Source organism: Carassius gibelio, chromosome A16 (assembly GCF_023724105.1).
Source record: "Carassius gibelio isolate Cgi1373 ecotype wild population from Czech Republic chromosome A16, carGib1.2-hapl.c, whole genome shotgun sequence".
NCBI lineage: Eukaryota > Metazoa > Chordata > Actinopteri > Cypriniformes > Cyprinidae > Carassius > Carassius gibelio.
The window spans coordinates 11,371,349-11,388,209 of record NC_068386.1 but is presented as its reverse complement, the minus strand read 5'-3'; the positions used below and the strand labels follow the sequence as shown (position 1 = coordinate 11,388,209).

General features: G+C 35.7%; 1 protein-coding gene across 1 annotated transcript; it reads right to left on the bottom strand.

The window, feature by feature from the left end:
- Window positions 1–557: 557 nt before the first annotated feature.
- LOC128030153 (semaphorin-7A-like) lies at window positions 558–14,371 on the bottom strand. The gene is made up of 14 exons (XM_052617637.1): window positions 14,126–14,371; window positions 11,135–11,274; window positions 10,718–10,780; window positions 10,019–10,114; window positions 9,558–9,654; window positions 8,865–8,972; window positions 7,898–8,037; window positions 7,638–7,813; window positions 6,606–6,714; window positions 6,268–6,469; window positions 5,776–5,891; window positions 5,377–5,549; window positions 5,216–5,271; window positions 558–3,617 (listed from the first exon to the last, which is right to left on the bottom strand). The coding sequence occupies exons 1-14, from the start codon at window positions 14,202–14,204 to the stop codon at window positions 3,271–3,273; spliced, it is 1,902 nt and encodes a 633-aa protein (XP_052473597.1). The 5' UTR covers window positions 14,205–14,371; the 3' UTR covers window positions 558–3,270.
- Window positions 14,372–16,861: the final 2,490 nt, after the last annotated feature.

Genomic DNA, 16,861 nt, shown 5'->3' with positions numbered 1-16,861 from the left:
ACACTCTTATAAATAAAGCGTCTTTACAATGCCATAGAATAACCTTTTTGTCTAAATGGTTCCATAAAGAACCTTTCTGTTTCAGAAAAGGTTCTTTATGGTGAAAGAATGTTCTTCAGATTATAAAAAGGTAAGAAAGAGATGCTGTAAAGAACCTTTGACTTTATGGCATCACTTGAAGAACCTTTTGAAGTGCCTTTATTTTTAAGAGTGTATTACAGCTTTTTAATGGTTTAAATGTACTCTTTCACAGATCATCGGTGCATTTTTTGTCTTTATTTAAACTCCTTTAGTAGTAATTTATATTCAAAAATGCTTTTTGCATGTTCTCTAATGTTTGAACATGTTGACTCGAAAGGCAACATTTAACCTTAAATTGCAAAAAAGCATTTTGTACCACATATATGTTAAAATAGTGTGTGTGTGTGTGTGTGTGTGTGTGTGTGTGTGTGTGTGTGTGTGTGTGTGTGTGTGTGTATATATATATATATATATATATATATATATATATATATATATATAAAAAACACTGATGAACAATACAAAACAAAATTAAGTAGATTTTTTGTTATTTATTTTAATGCACATTTTCAGGGAAACATTTAATGTATTATTCAATGTTTCTGTATTTTACAATGTCTTCAGTCCCTTTAGAAAAAAACTGCTATGACATTTGGTAACCAGTTATAAATATTAATTATTAAGTGCAAGCTTACACAACTGCAAGATGCTTTTGAACAGTAGACCATGCTGAGTGTCCCTACATGAGAAAACACTCCCTGCCTCGGGCAAAAAAGAAAAAAAAAATGGCATAGCAAATGACAGACAGAAAATAAAAACACAAATTACCTTTGCAAACTAGTTACAGAGTAAAAAAAAAAACTAAACATATAACCGTTGTTTACAGACACAGGACCCTGTCTCGCTTACACTGCCTGAAGTATTTTAGAGTGTGTGCATGTGTCTAGATATATGCGTGTCAGAAAGGTAAACGTCTGGCTTCAAAGCACAGTGGAAAATTTAGAAAAGCTCTTTGATGATAATTACACAACATTGGTTTGGCACTGCAACGTTCCTTCATTTAGGCCAAGAGACAGAGGTACGAGTACAGAGAGAGGGTGACAGTGCTGTGGCATTCAGCATGCAAACAGAAGGGTAGCACACACTAGCATAAATAGGTAATGCACTAATGCATAAACCAACACTGCTACAACACTGCTAACTACATAACTAAATACAAAAAAGAGTCACAGCATCCATCATCTGAAATACAATGCACTTCTGGTTAATTAGTGATCAATTCGTTCATAACACTCAATATTGCGAGGAAAGAACAAGGTTAAAGACAAAATTGGCATTTGGGGTCAGTTGCTCTGAGAGAGAGCAGGAGAGAAAAAACAGAAATAGTGGTGGGGTGTGTGTTAGGGGTGCAGATGACGATTAATAAGTGTGTTAGGTCGTTCCTGTATGAGCATCTTTTGTTTGTTCCTTTTTGTAATGTGTATAAGATAACCCCTATAAAGTTTTATCGGCTGAAGTCATGATCAAATGAAATGTTATGATGAAAAATGGGGACAGATTTACACTCTGAACACTTTAGTGCCGGATGATTGTTTAGATCCATCAGGAATACTTTCTATTCCCATAGGCAGCAATGGTGAAGAATGGCATATGCAGAGTATTACAATTAAAACATTATAATTGAGCCTCTGTACACTGCGACTACAAAATGCAGCTCCATGTTACATGTACTTAAACTTATTTCATTTGAATATAAAATGTTAAAATGTACTTCATGAGCATGAAAAGTACAGACATCAAGGATGCATGAGTGTTTATGCCTGTATGTTAAACAAATTGATGTATTGAGATAAACTGATTATAAAGGATTCTGGTTATTATTCCTTTCCACCCACTAAGCAAAAGCATTCGAATCTGTGTCAGTTTTGTATGGATTTGTTTTCCAGTTCTCATTTCTAATTGTTAAGTGATTTCAAACTTGCTAAACAGGCGCAAACAAATCAACTATATGCAGTCCTGAAGTCGTGCTGAAATAACGTTCTGCTTCAGGTCGGAATGACTCAATGGAAAGATAAAGTCAGCAGATTCTGCAGGTTCTGCTTAGTTTGCAAGTTGTGCTTAGGATGTGACCCTTACAGCTTAAAAGGAACTCATCCTCGTTTTAAGGCTTCAAAGCTGTTCTAATGGCACACAATGGAAATTTGAAGGATTTATAACAGTATATTAACGTTTCAGCATGTACTCGCACATCTAACACATCTGTAACTCAGCAATTCTACATACCAACGAGAAGTAACACTTTAAAATAAGGTTCAATTTTGTTAAATCATTAGGTATATGAATAAAAAATGAACAGCATGAATTAAATTAATAAAATGTTAATTTCTTAATACATTTTAGCATCTCAAGTTCTTTACATAAAGAATCAACCAAACTCACCATGCCTAAAAAATGTCTGGGAGCATAAATCACAATAATCTGAAAAATTGCAAAAATGGTCTGCTGTGACTGAAAAGTTTTCCTTTGCTTTTTAAAGCAGTTTATTTGTTGTTGTTGCCTTTTTTTTACCTTTATAATGTGCAGTCTATCCAAATGAACATTATTTAATATTTATCATGAACAATCATGAATTGACAACAAACTATATATTATATATTATATATTAAATAGTTGTAAATTAACCTAGGTTACTAAAAGCTGTAAAAGCTGTTCATAGTTAGTTCAAGATACCCTATTCTTAACTAATGTAACTGAACCTTACTGAAAAGTGATGTCACTAAGAAAACTAATCAAGTTAAAAAAACTGATCTGGATTTCATGTCATTTCATTAGTGTAGTTAGCAAAGCAGTTCTCTGAAACATCTGAATTATGGCACTAACATTTTGCAAGCAATGTATTATGCAGTACAAATACAAGTAATGTATTAGATATTTAATATACAGTATATAAGTCTAAATGCTTTCAGGCTGATGGCATGAAATAGTTCACTTACACAAGTTTATGTTATACATAATAACACTGGAGTTTGGTATGATAGAGCATTTTGCAAAAAGAGACAATTTCAGGCATTTTCTTGGCCCTTTGAAGAAAATAATAAACTAGTGATTGCTTTGAATAAGAAATAAGAAACACAGTTTATAAGAGACCAGCTGCTCCCCTGCACTTAAGTTGGACCGGCCTAGGTACTCATGCTCTGCTGATCTTAGAATTAAACTTCTTTCCTTTTGAGCCCCCGGGATTCATTGGATCTACAGGAGCCATTGTGCCGCACCAGCCAGCAGCAGAGCCGACCCCAGGGTGGAGGCTAGTGAGGCGGAGAGGGGCCCACCGTTGAACACCAGCTTGTAGGACACCACCTCCTGTTGCAGGCCGCTCTCCTCCATCATGCAGCGGAAAACGCCCTCCTTCAGTGGCAGGTCAGGGGTCGGTGCCAGCACACATGAGGAACCGGAGATAGTGCAAGGATATTGCTTGATGCAGTTGTCTTTCTCCCAGCGGTAAGTTGCATGATAGGAACGCACGGGGCATGGTAACAGGACGGGTCCATCTTTATCCACTAAAACTTGTTTGGGGATGGTGCTACGTGCCTTAGGAGCTGTAGCCAAAGGATGACAGGAAATATTTTAGTGATGAAATCATTTTGAATAAAAATATTTTTATTTTATATATACACTACTGTTTAAAATTTGTGATAAGTATGATAGAGGAAGTCTCTTATGCTCACAGAGACTGAATTTCTTGAATGCTGTTATATTGATGGTGAGCTTTATTGGATTTCTACCAGACATATTGTTTGGTGTTGAGGCCAAATAATACAGTTTTAGTCTCATCTTTCATAGAATCTTCAAGGTGCACATTTGTGGAGAATTTGTGATATTGTTTTCACATGCACACAATGAACACACTTTGTCATAAATTCCTGCAACTGCTTCAGAGTTGCTGTTGGACTCTTGGTAGCCTCATTGATCATTTTCCTCCTGCCTCTTTCAACCAGTTTGGATCGATGTCGTAATCCACTTCTTAATAACAGACTCCACTGTGCTTCTAGGCATTGAGAAAGATATCTTACCAATTTCCCAGATATCTTTTACAGTGCCTTGCCACCCATAGTTGATTGTTTGCTTCAGCTGCACTACCAAGGACTGAAATGCTCCAGGAAAGCTCTCTTTTCATGCTGAGCTAATCAAAATGATCACTGCTGATCACAGATGAAATTCAAGTGACTTTGTTTGCAATTAAGAAGGTGATTAATAACACGTGACTGAGTTTACAAATAACTTTTTGGAGGGGGCAATTCTTTTTCCAGCTCAGTGATTAAATTTTTATGTTGACATGTTGGTGTTATGTCTATATCCCCTTTCACACTACAAGTTGGACCTGGAAAATTGCCGGAACATTGCCGGGTCGCCTTCTGTATGAACACAAACACATTTCGGGATTGATTCAAGGATTGGTCCCGGGTCGGGGACCTAGTAACATTGCTGGGTTCAGTCCCGGAACGAGCGATGTGTGAACAAAAGCCAGAACAAATGGCGTAAAGGGTGTCGTAGTGATGATGCACGTTATCGCGCGACTCTTTTACCAGGTGTTTTGAAGGCAGATCAATGTTCACGGCAAAAAAATATGTGCAAACTGTAATGAAGCAGAGATCAGTTAGTTCCTCACTTTCCGCGCTGAATCTGAGATCGTTCACCAGCTTAAGTGAAAGTTAACGTGCCTAGCGATTTCTACTCGTACATTTCACGTCAAATTCTGATGTCACGTGTCATTACGGGACCTTTACGGGTTTTGTGTGAACGCACGCACATATTCCGGGTAATCACTGGCAGTGTGAAAGGGGCAAATTCTAGCGACCTTGGAACAATTGCCGGGACACATTACCCATGTATTTTCCGGAATGGCAGTGGGAAAGGGGCTTATGTCAAGTTGCACGATTAAATTCAGCTGGATAAATCCAAAACTGTGTCTGTCTTCATTTCAAGCTGCAAACCAACTAAATGTGATTATTTTAAAGATGGATGATTCTTTTCAATACCCACTGTGTATAGAATCAGTGCAAAATTGGGTTAGAGTGGGAATTTGGTAAGAAGAGTCTGAAACTGTTTGGAAATATTTCAGATACTTCAGTCCTATAAAGTGTTCATAGATAAAACCAGAAAACTGCACCTTTAGAAGTCTTTTTGAGCAACCTACCTGTAACATAGCCACAGACCGAGGCATTGGAGTGGTCAAGGGTCTGAACAAGAGTTCTGATTTTTAAATGGGCAGAACAGAAAAATATGAAACTTGGGTTACTTCAACAGGAAAAACAGTAATGCATTATTGTTTTGGGATATTTGTGAGTCCATATCTACCCAGTGCCAAATGTGTAGTCTGCTGGGATTGCAGTACATTTCTTCTTAAACACATCCCACGCACAATATGGATCTCGTGAAAGGATGCATTCCTGGCAGCTGGCTCCGTAACGACCACAATCAGCCAGGGGGATGCGCTGGACTTCAAGCTCTGTGCCAATATAGAGATGACCCTGGCACAAAGCAGAATACAGGGGTGAAAGGTGCCATCTGGCTCCTATCAAACACTATTTTAAGTATCTGTGTGAACGGCCTTTAAATAGCTTTCTCATAATAAAGTAAAAGAGTGATTCAAAGCTAAAAATAATTAGATTGCAGTGGAATAATATGTCCTATCACTGCAGGCTAGAATTGTCCTGTTTGAATGTGAGTTAGTGTCTTTAAAATGTGGGTCTCTACCTTTTTAGAGTCAATGGCCATGTTGATAATGGGACTATCATCATGGAATAAAGAGTACTGTGCTATGATAAAGGCTCCTTCTATGGCATGGAGCACCTTCAGGACCTTTGCCTTCTCTGGAAACACAGGAAAAAGTAGCATTGGAAAAGACACAAAAGCAACAATACAATGAGAAATGGGGTGCAAGATATTGGTGGCAATATTTGTTGATTGTAGAGTTTTTTTTTATCATTATATCTCAGTTTAAAAATATTTAAAAGTGCTGCTCATTCACTCTTTTTACATTTAGATTACCTTTGCAAGCTCGCTTAAAGTTTATCTTTAAAAACATTAATGATTTAATAACATTGTTAAATGTTATCTTTAGCAAATCTCAAAAAGAATATACTGTAAATTAATATGTTGCGATGCCTAAATTCTAAAGATTTTAGTTTTCATATTTTAGTCTATATTTATTTAGGCAAAATAGAATTTCTTTGGAATTCACAGTACCTGTGCCCAGATAAATGATGCTGTAGTGTTCATCATTGACAGCCCAGACTGTGTCTGCCACAATATGTGTGAAGTGGTCTTGAACTGGCAGGTCCAGAGGAGCTTCATCGACTGGCATGATCATGTTCTCAATCTCAGGGTGATCCTTGATCACAGTCAAGATCTTTTGGTTATTAGCGGAAGTGTTATTCCTAAAAGCACACTGGATAAAAGTGAAGCATACAAATTAGGTTTTGTAGATAGACTCAAAATTAATTTAATAAATGTTTAGAAAGTAATCATATGACTGTCTGTTGGCACATAATTTTGCTTTTGGGTAATGTTTCAGTGTATTATACCATTCCAGGACGGGGAGTTGATAAAGGTGAGTTGTAGCCCTTCAGATTGGATTTAGAAAAGGCTTGGTCAATCTCTTCAATGGAGTATGCACACACTACAGTAGTGTTCCTGTAAAATACATACATGTGGGAATGGATCTTAAAAGAATAACTCATGACAATTTTTGTAAGTGTTGTTATGGATTATGGACTCATGTTTTGGCCAATGATAAGTAGTTTTTATACAAACATGTAGCTTTTTGCATGAAAAGACATTTGATCAGCTGGAGTCATGTAGATTGCTTATGAATTATTGTAATGTTTTTATCAGCTGTTTGGAGGCTCATTCTGACGGCACCCATTCACTGCAGAAGATTCACCGGTGAGCAAGTGATGTATTGCTAAATTTCTCCAAATCCGTTCCAATACAGAAACAAACTCATCTACATCTTGAATGGCCTGAGGGTGTGTAAATGTTCAGCAAAATTTCATTTTGGGGGGAACTATTCCTTTAATCCAGCACAGATAAATGTTATGAGTCAAGTACAATAGCGTTGCACGGATATTAAAATTCAGAACAATACAGATAAAACAGTAATTATTTTTTACTTTTTTACCATCATGAAAATAGATAAATAAAACACTAAATATAAAACTGGTTTCAAATGCTATAAGTGTTTTTAGGATCCCCAACATTATAATTTACAGTATGAAAAAATTCTATATTCATTCAGCCATCTGCTAAAGATTACATTTACCAGTGTTAATGTAAGAATTGTGAAAATGAGCGTGCACTAAAAATGCATTAAATATCTAACCACTAATACATTTTTGCAATTGTAATATTGATCAGTATGGTACTAATATTTTTATATACCTTTAAAAAAATAAGATTGAAGTAAACAAAACTGACAATGTTTTTGTTCAGTGTTTTGAGTAAAAATCTATAGTGGTGTATTTTTTGGTGTATAATGTAGTCTTGCTGGAGGCATTATTTCAGCAGCCTGATGTCAAATGTCTTCCCACTCACTTTTAGACTTGACATCTGCTTACCAAGCATTGGAGAAGATGCCGTATATCAACCCAGTGCGGTAAGTAGAGGACAGAACGAAAGCCTGCTTGAAGTTGTTGTACTGTACAGGAGTTCCAGCTTTCCCACACATCACACGTGCCTTCAGGAACGTAGTCCAGGAGTTTGGCAGCACATTTTGAAGCCCTCCCTCATCAACCTGAGCCACAGATGCAGAGGTTATCAGAAATCTAGTGTCCTCACAGCAGTGTATATGAAGCAAAAATGGATAAAAGCTTGCTACCATGCAGACTCGTCCTATGCGAGCCCTGTATGGCTCTTCATCTAGACTGGTTGTACTGTTGACCTCGCTGAAGAAGAAATAGATCTCATCTTTGAGTTTTTCTGTGTATGGTATCACAGCGGCTCCAGCAAACTGGGGATCTGAGAGAGAGGGTGAGAGCACATTTATTATTTTCATAGGCTTAAAGTTAAAGTTGTTTTTAAAAGTATCAGTTTTTACAACCTTAACATTGATTATGTAAAAAAGTTTTAATGTTTAAAATGCTTTGTCCTATTGCAGTTTAATATGCAGACAGTTATATAAGTAAAATATTTGTGGTGCTGCTATCAATACTGCTCTGTTTGAATGATATAAGACTACTAGAATTTTTTTTAAATAAAATGTTTTACATTTATATACATAATTTATATACATTCCATATACTACAATTCAAAAGTTGGATTCAGTAAGACTTTTTAATACCTTTTTAATACCTATTTATTAAAATTAATCAAAATTGATAGTAAAGACATTTACATTATCATAAAAAAGTCATACGCTGTTTTTAAACTTTTTATTAATCAAATAATAGAAATGTTTCCACAAAAATATTCATATTAAAATATTAGAAATGTTTCTTATAAGAAATGCACCAAATCAGCTTATTAAAAAACTTATTTTAAATTGTAATAATATTTGTAATTGTAATAAATTGTAAACAATATTACTACTTTTCTTTTTTTTTTACCAAATACATTTAGTCCTGGTGAACATTTGGCTTTTATTTTTTTATTTAAAAATCTATATTTTCTTTTCTTTTTTTCCCCCGATTTATTTTTCAGTGTTTTCTTTTGGTTACTCTATGACCTTAAAATAAACTCTGTTTTACTATAATGTATCTGATTGAATAATAAACTGACACAGCATAGCTGGATTCATTTGCTCAGTCCTTCAAGAAAATCTCCAAACTGCTTATGCAGTAACTCACTCTGTAACCATTTATTTTCTGTCTTCAGCTGCTTTTTGGAGCCATATGTGCGGCGGATAGAGCCAGTTTGTCCTGCAACTGCTGACAAAGCGGAGTACAGATTCCCATCTGAAAGAGGAGAGAGAGAGAGAGAGAGAGAGAGAGAGAGAGAGTATATCCATCAGCCAAAGCTCTGTGACTACAGTTCAGTTCAGTTCAAATTTAGACATGTTTGCATTACTTTGATACTCAAACTAAAATAGAAGGCTGTGAATTCACACAAAGCAATTTCATTCAAATGCTGCTTCTACTTCCTTCTGACTGACAGAAGAGACATTGTTGAGACATGCAATTTTAGTCAGAATCAATGATGACCTTTCAGTTCTGCTAACCACACATATAATATAAACTCCTCAATTTTGTAGGTGTTTTGAGAGGTGTGAGAGCTCTCTCTATCATATACTATGGGGATTTTTGTTCTTTTTGGAAGTTGTGCTGTTATTTCATCCAATACACTATATATTTTCAGTATAATGCTTTGCTTATAACACCTGGATCTCTGTTCTCTGCGGGATGTAATTTATGTCATATCAGAGAACAAAATTCATTAAAAGTTATATTAAATTCTGATGCACTGTACCCATCAAAATGAAAGATAACAGATAACATTCTCTCTCATCTTTCTTCCATATTTCTTTTCCCCCCTCTCTCTACCTGCTGACAGGCTGACAGAGCGCTGAGAAGGGAAAGGTGCCAAGATGTAAGACGCTGCTGTTTCCTCTGGCATGTCTGTCAGTACACTGTCATTTACCTGGGTGAGAGAGATGATGTGTTTATTCAGTACTTCTCAAGCCTTTCTTTAAAAAAAAAAAACTGCATAGACACAACAGCACTTTGAGAAATCAGGCAACTTAAATACAGTAGTGATTAAAACAACTAACATTCGATAAGTGTCTTCACAACAGTTGTGATATTAAAAGAGCTTTGAGCAGGTGCGGTGTGCATGTTTTTCTTTTTGTTTTTTGTTTTTACTCTGAATGCAATGTTGTAGTTATGCATGTAAATGTAGAAAATAACAATAACAATGTCAAAAGAAAGACATTGCTACAGATGGGAGTTTAAACTGCTTCAGGACTGTAATAGTTACATATATAATGGCAGGTAAGGCTTCTTACCAGGAGCCAACATTTAGGAGCACCGGCTCTTGTCCCACAGACCACAACTGAATCGCCGACTCTCTCAATTACTGTGATGAAATTATCACACTCTTGCTACGGAAAGATGAAAGGACACAATTTGTGTCAATGCAAAACACATAGACATCATCTGTTATAAATTACAGAAATATATATATATTTGCTAAACACAGTATGTCATCCAGTGTGGGTTTGGAGAGGGTCTATCTTTGTACTTTTTTTCTATACTAAACTGGATAATCAACTTTGTTTTTTCAGAGTGATCAACATAACCACTCCTAAACACCATCTTTATTTTAGATATTTAAAGAAGCCCATCACTCATCAGTTGGCTGTCTGTGCCATTACCCTTAAAAAATAGCCTCATTCAGTCAACTGTGAGTGATGACCTACTCATCATGGATAACTATTTCTGTAGATGTTGAACCAGGGCAGTGAATCCATGTTCACAAATGTTCTGATTACCGTCAGTTTCAGAATTCTGTATTTATTATAATCCAGCTAAACCTGATAGTTATAAGAACTGGACACACTGTGCTGGTCATTTCTTGTGGTTAGATTTGTGAGTGCACTGGGAACCACTAGGCTTAAATTAGTTAAGATGATCCTATTATTTGCTTGAAATCACAGGCAACTTGAGGTGTGACTGACTAAATATTGTCAGATTGTTTCTCTTACCTTCCATATTGGTGATTTAGAGACACATGTCTCTTTTGCATTCTCATCCATTACAGCATGGATCTGTGAGCACATCAACAACATTACTAATCATGCAGACTTGCATACATATAATGTACCAACAAATTATTCTCACCATGTTAAATCTATATTTTATGATTACAGTGAGATACAGGTAATTAAGTGTTATGGCAACAGTAAAATGATAAGAAACCATAACTATCCATCCATGGAAAGAAATGCTTGTTTTTTTGCATCCACAAGTAATCATTTCAGAGAGCTTCCATTATAAAGCATTCTTCTGCTCCATAAATAATAGCACAGTTTTACTACTTGCTGAGTACCAGCTATCTAGGTCAGGATTTAGGACAGTGATAGATCTACTTTGGCTTCAGGTTATGGTGTCAGACCCCCTACCTGTTTGTCATGGACTCCTTTATCACTGAAGGTGAGCTTATAGATGACCCCTTGGCCCCCCACATACAGGACGTCAGTTTTCTGTTGGTGGTAAACCGTTGTGTAGTTCTCTGGTTTCATGAAGCGAAACCGAGGTGACTCTATAGACAAATTGACAGAAATGCTGTGTATAAACAATGTTTCTGGCAGTCTTTATATGTATATCCACGTATTGCATGAATAAATAATGTGTGTCTACTAAAATAGTGGTTCTCAACTGGTGAGTTGCAATTCAAAAATGTGTCACAGGGAAAACTATGTAAATGCAAATAATAAAATGCAACTAGCCATAAAAATATGTAGTTGGTAAAGCAAAATAAAAGGCTTTTTATATGAGCTAATTGAAATGCTTCTGGTGCTTTTTTTCCTTGTTCTTTTTTTTTGTTTGTTTGTTTGTTTTTTTTAGATGAAAGGCTGTGCATCTAAACTCTGTGGTAATATTAATTGAATATTTGAACCAGTGTTGCATCCAGTGTATGCATTAAAGGAATTGTTCACCCCAAAATTTAAATTTGCTTAAAAAGTTACTTACCTTCAGGCCATTAAAGATGTAAGCTTCTGTTCACCGAAACAGATTAGGAGAAATTTAACATTACATCACTTGCTCACCTCTGGGTGCCATCAAAATAGTACTCCAAACAGGTGATAAAAACATCACAATAATCCACAAGTAATCCAGTCCATCAGTTATTGAAGTGAGTCAGTTGTGAATTGAAAAGCATGTTTGTAAAAAAAACCAAAGCCATCATTATGTCACTTCTTGCCAAAATACCAGTCCTTAATTCATAATATTGTTAAAAAAGTGCATCCTCTGTTGTCCTCTCAAATGAAAATCCATCATCATATTTCTTTAGAATTGTTTTGTACTGTTTTCAATTGATATATGCATATTTAAACCTGATTCAGATTATACTATTTTTTCTTTTCCACCGGAGAAAGCAGCGTTATGGATAGAGGACTCATATTTTAGCCGAAAAAATTGGTTTGAAGTTTAACATTTCTTAATGATGGATTAAAATATGTATCTTTTTCCTACACATAATGTTAATTGATGTGCTGCAGCTGTGTTGATTACTTGTGGATTATTGTGATGCTTATCATTTATTTGGACTCTTATTATGAAGTAACCCATTCATGCAGAGGATCCACTGGTGAGCAAGTGATGTAATGCTAAATTTCTCCAAATCTGTTCAGATGAAGAAACAAACTCATCTTCATCTCGGATGAACTATACTTTTAACAAAACTGTCAATTTTCCTCTCCTGCCACTTCTATATAAATCATTTTGCACATTGTTGGACTCATGCAGTTACTGTTAAATATTCTGTTATATTATTTAAGGGCTTTGAATTGATTTTCACTGTAAAATCTGGGTTTTAAAGCAAAAACAGTAGAGATCTAATTCATCTAAAAGTTTAACTCAAATGTCTAAACCACTTTCGTGGGTGTTTTTGATCTGACCTAAATGGAGAAAACTATCAAATGTGGTTGTCAGTCAGGGGTAGCAGCTATAAATTATTGATACTTAATTGCATAAAGCGGAGATTTCTGATTTCTGATACTTGATTTCATAAAACGTACACGTTGCAACAGGTGTGAGTCTCAGTCTGCGCGGTTAGAGATTTAATAACTGGCTATTCGAAGCGGGGTCTGGCGAGGTCGAAAAAGCCTGCAAACCAGTCTGATCCGGTTTCTATTTGCATACGTAGGTGTCCTTTCCATAACACATCACTTTAGTTTATGGGATTATTTGTCTCGCCATCGCATCCTTCGTGATTTCAGGGAAGACCCTGAATTTAGGCTATGGGGAAGCGTCGTTGTCCATGGTGCTGAAGTGGGCGGCTAAGACCTCATTGGAGATTCATATTGGTCTTTCTCGTTGCTTTCTCATACTGTAATTGTGGAAGGTTGTAGTATCACGTCACACTGAGAGCGATGACCGTGAGACATGTCGATGTTTTCAAATAAACACTTGTGAATCGCACGTCCCATATTGGGTGCAGCGACATAGAAGACCGTGAACGTGCTTGAAATAAATAATAGCGGTACGTTTCGTGGAATTTCCATGGGCTATTCTCTTTTGCGAGTGTTTTTTTTTTTTTTTGATCTCATGCTGTGCCCTGAGTCTTGGAAATGCATCAGTTGCTGCAGTGCCATCATTCCCGTTAGCTCGCGCACCTGCATTGCAGCTCTGAATAATTGCGTCTTATTATTTTCTTAAATCAAACCCACTTGCAGCGTATTCTACGCGAAAACTGCGTTCAAAATCAGCAACCTCATTCAATGCATTTACACGTTTAGTTAGAAAGCGTCGTATCAGAAAATGACTCATTTGTAGCCTCCAGGAAGGTTCAGGAGCTTGTTTACTCATACATCCCAATCAGACTACTAGCTATTGACCAACACCACTAACATTTCTTTAAGATATGTTACTATGGATAGACAGTTAAAAATCCTTCCTGCATCCTGGTATAAACATTTGGTTCTTAGATGTGTTAAGATATGTATAGTTGAGGTCGGTTGGCTCCATCACTATCTGCTTAATTTGTAAACAGTGTCAGTTCTAAACGCGTTGCGTTTACTGTATTTTTTTTATTGTAGTTTAGTATTAAGGCTTATGTACTCTTAACCTTTATCAATATAACATATACGTGATAAAGTGAAGTCATGACGTGCCTCATGACTCGATGGGTTTTTGTTTTCAAAACAGCAATGTAAAGCAATCAGTGCCTATTCTTGGCCTGCTTCCATTTAATGATTTGACTTTTTAACGGAATTGGAAGTCTTATTACGCAGCCATTTTTGTTTTCCCGAGGGGAAAATAAGATTTGCAATTTCTGCTTTAGTACTGATAACCATCAGAGACTGAGAACAATAAAATTCCAGAGCTCTCCACAGAATTCGCTTGCATAGCTACTGTAACTATTACACTGAAGATAAAGAAAACCTTACCCATCACGGTGAATTTCAGCCGAGGTGATTTTTCGGCCAAAACCACTGAGAAAAGAGTAGCAAGTAAGAACAGATTCATGTTTTTCCGCGATGATTTAATTGGAGTGACGCCACGTCTATAAATTCTTTCCTAAGATGAGACTGGTGTTGTTTCTCAGGGGTGCGCGTGTGATAAGCGGGCGCCGTCTGTCCCTCAACAGACCTCTCTGAGAATCTGAGCGCTAACACTTCACGTCACACTTTCTGGAATAGAGAGAATGAAGCGAGCAGACATGCGCTCACAACAGCATTCACGCGGATTGACAGCCATAGATTAAGCTAAACACGTTATATATATATATATATATATATATATATATATATATATATATATATATATATATATATATATATATATATATATATATATATATATATATATATATAACGATCCCTTCTGTCCCCCTCTGAGATAAATGTTAAAGTGTGCTCCTTAAAAGCACAAGGGGCCCTTGCTTGACTCAGTATTTTAACATATGATCTATCTATCTGATCTATCTATCTATCTATCTATCTATCTATCTATCTATCTATCTATCTATCTATCTATCTATCTATCTATCTATCTATCTATCTATCTGAATATGAATGAATGGCAATGCTAATTTTATTTTGTAATTCTGAATATCATTTGACACATTTAGTCAGTCAAAACAGTTTTGAGGTTAACTGATCTAGTTTTGTGTCCCAATTTTGTGTCCTAATTTTGCTTTCAATTTTGTATTTAATCAACTTAATTACTTAATAATTGGTTTAGTATTTTACATTGGTGACACCTTTGAAAATGTATAAATATCAAAAGGAACTATATCAAAAGACATTTTTTTTGTGCTATAACAACTAAATTAGCAGATGATGTTTCCTATAACATTATCATCCTGCATTATGCTAAACTTAAATCTAAATATGTTATCATTTAAAAGTGAATCCACATTGTCCCTTAAGGGGGACATCTTCCCCCATATGTTTTCAGAAACTATATATATATATATATAGCCTATATATATATATATATATATATATATATATATATATATATATATATATATATATATATGTATATAGGTCAGACAAAAAGTTTGGACACACCTTCTCATTCAAAGATTTTTCTTTATTTTCATGACTATGAAAATCGTAGAGTCACACTAAAGGCATCAAGAGCTGTTTGACCAAGAAGGAGAGTGATGGGGTGCTGCGCCAGATGACCTGGCCTCCACAGTCACCGGACCTGAACCCAATCGAGACGGTTTAGGGGTGAGCTGGACCTCAGACAGAAGGCAAAAGAACCAACAAGTTCTAAGCATCTCTCGGGGAACTCCTTCAAGACTGTTGGAAGACAATTTCAGGTGACTACCTTTTGAAGCTCATCAAGAGAATGCCAAGAGTGTGCAAAGCAGTAATCAAAGCAAAAGGTGGCTACTTTGAAGAACCTAGAATACGACATATTTTCAGTTTTTTCACACGTTTTTGTTATGTTTATAATTCCATATATAATCCCACATGTTAATTCATAGTTTTGATGCCTTCAGTGTGAATCTACAATTTTCATAGTCATGAAAATAAAGAAAACTCTTTGAATGAGAAGGTGTGTCCAAACCTTTGGTCTGTTCTGTATATATATAATTCTTATTTTAGTGTGTTGTTACTTTTCTTTGTCAGGTCTTGCCAATACTCTTATTTTGACAGACTCATCATTAAGGATCAGCTCAATCTGTGTCTTGCCCATGTTATTGTCCTATTTATCAGACTCAGAAGTTCCGAATAAGTAAGCAAATGCTCATTGCATCAGTGGGAGAATGGGGCTGAAAAGATACTTACCTTTGCCTTTTCCCCATTCATTGTAAATTATTTGACAAATCTCCAACATTTATCATAAGTAGTTTCAAATAATGTCTGGGTAAACTGATATATTTAAGTTCCAAAGCTTTTAAATTGTGCAAATTTGCAAACGTGCAGGCCGTTGTCTCATAAATGTGTCTCTCTGTGGCTCCACCTAGCGGCCAAAAGGCTTGATTGACATAAACTTTGGTCAAAGCGGTGGTTGCACAATTAGTTCCTCACTTTTGTGAGTCTATAACAGTGAGATCTAAGCATACTGTAATCACACTTTGTTTGACCATGAGATGATGTTGACTAAATAAATACATTAGTTGAAAAGTAATAAACATGGTGGAAAAAGAATTTTCACGCAGAAATTGCTAATAGATTCCACATATAGTTAAATGGCAAGTAACACATTAAATTAAACATGATAGTTTGAAGTAGAAATATTTTTTTTTCTGTAAAATGTACTACAATAATTTTTGTTTTATTTACAACATTAATAAATATTTACAGTGTGTATACACAGTATATAGTTTTCAAGATATGTGATAAATCTTAATAACATTATTAGTTTAACTGTTGGTTTGATTGTATTTCTATTATTACACATTTTTTGGAGAACAAGAAGCATTTTTATTTGATTTTGTACAAGATTCTGTCTGTGGGCTGGGGACAGCTGTAGCCAGACAGACCTATATAACAGATTGAGACATCTAGAGGTAATCCAAAAGGGTTTAAACCACTGGTCATACACGTGATTATTATCTCTTTTTTCTGGGTTATTCTGGGCAGCAGCAGAAATGATTTGCTCTGAGTTACTCTCTCTGTCTCTCTCTCTCTCTCTCTCTCTCTCTTGCCCTGCAGAATCCAGTT

Bases quoted from the DNA above. Each gene is read 5' to 3' on its own strand.
- LOC128030153 (XM_052617637.1), bottom strand. From the start codon at position 14,204: ATGAATCTGTTCTTACTTGCTACTCTTTTCTCAGTGGTTTTGGCCGAA. The intron at 11,275-14,125 runs GTAAGGTTTTCT...ATTTGTCTATAG, and splicing joins GCTGAAATTCACCGTGATGG to AGTCACCTCGGTTTCGCTTC. The intron at 10,115-10,717 runs GTAAGAGAAACA...ATCTTTCCGTAG, and splicing joins CTAAATCACCAATATGGAAG to CAAGAGTGTGATAATTTCAT.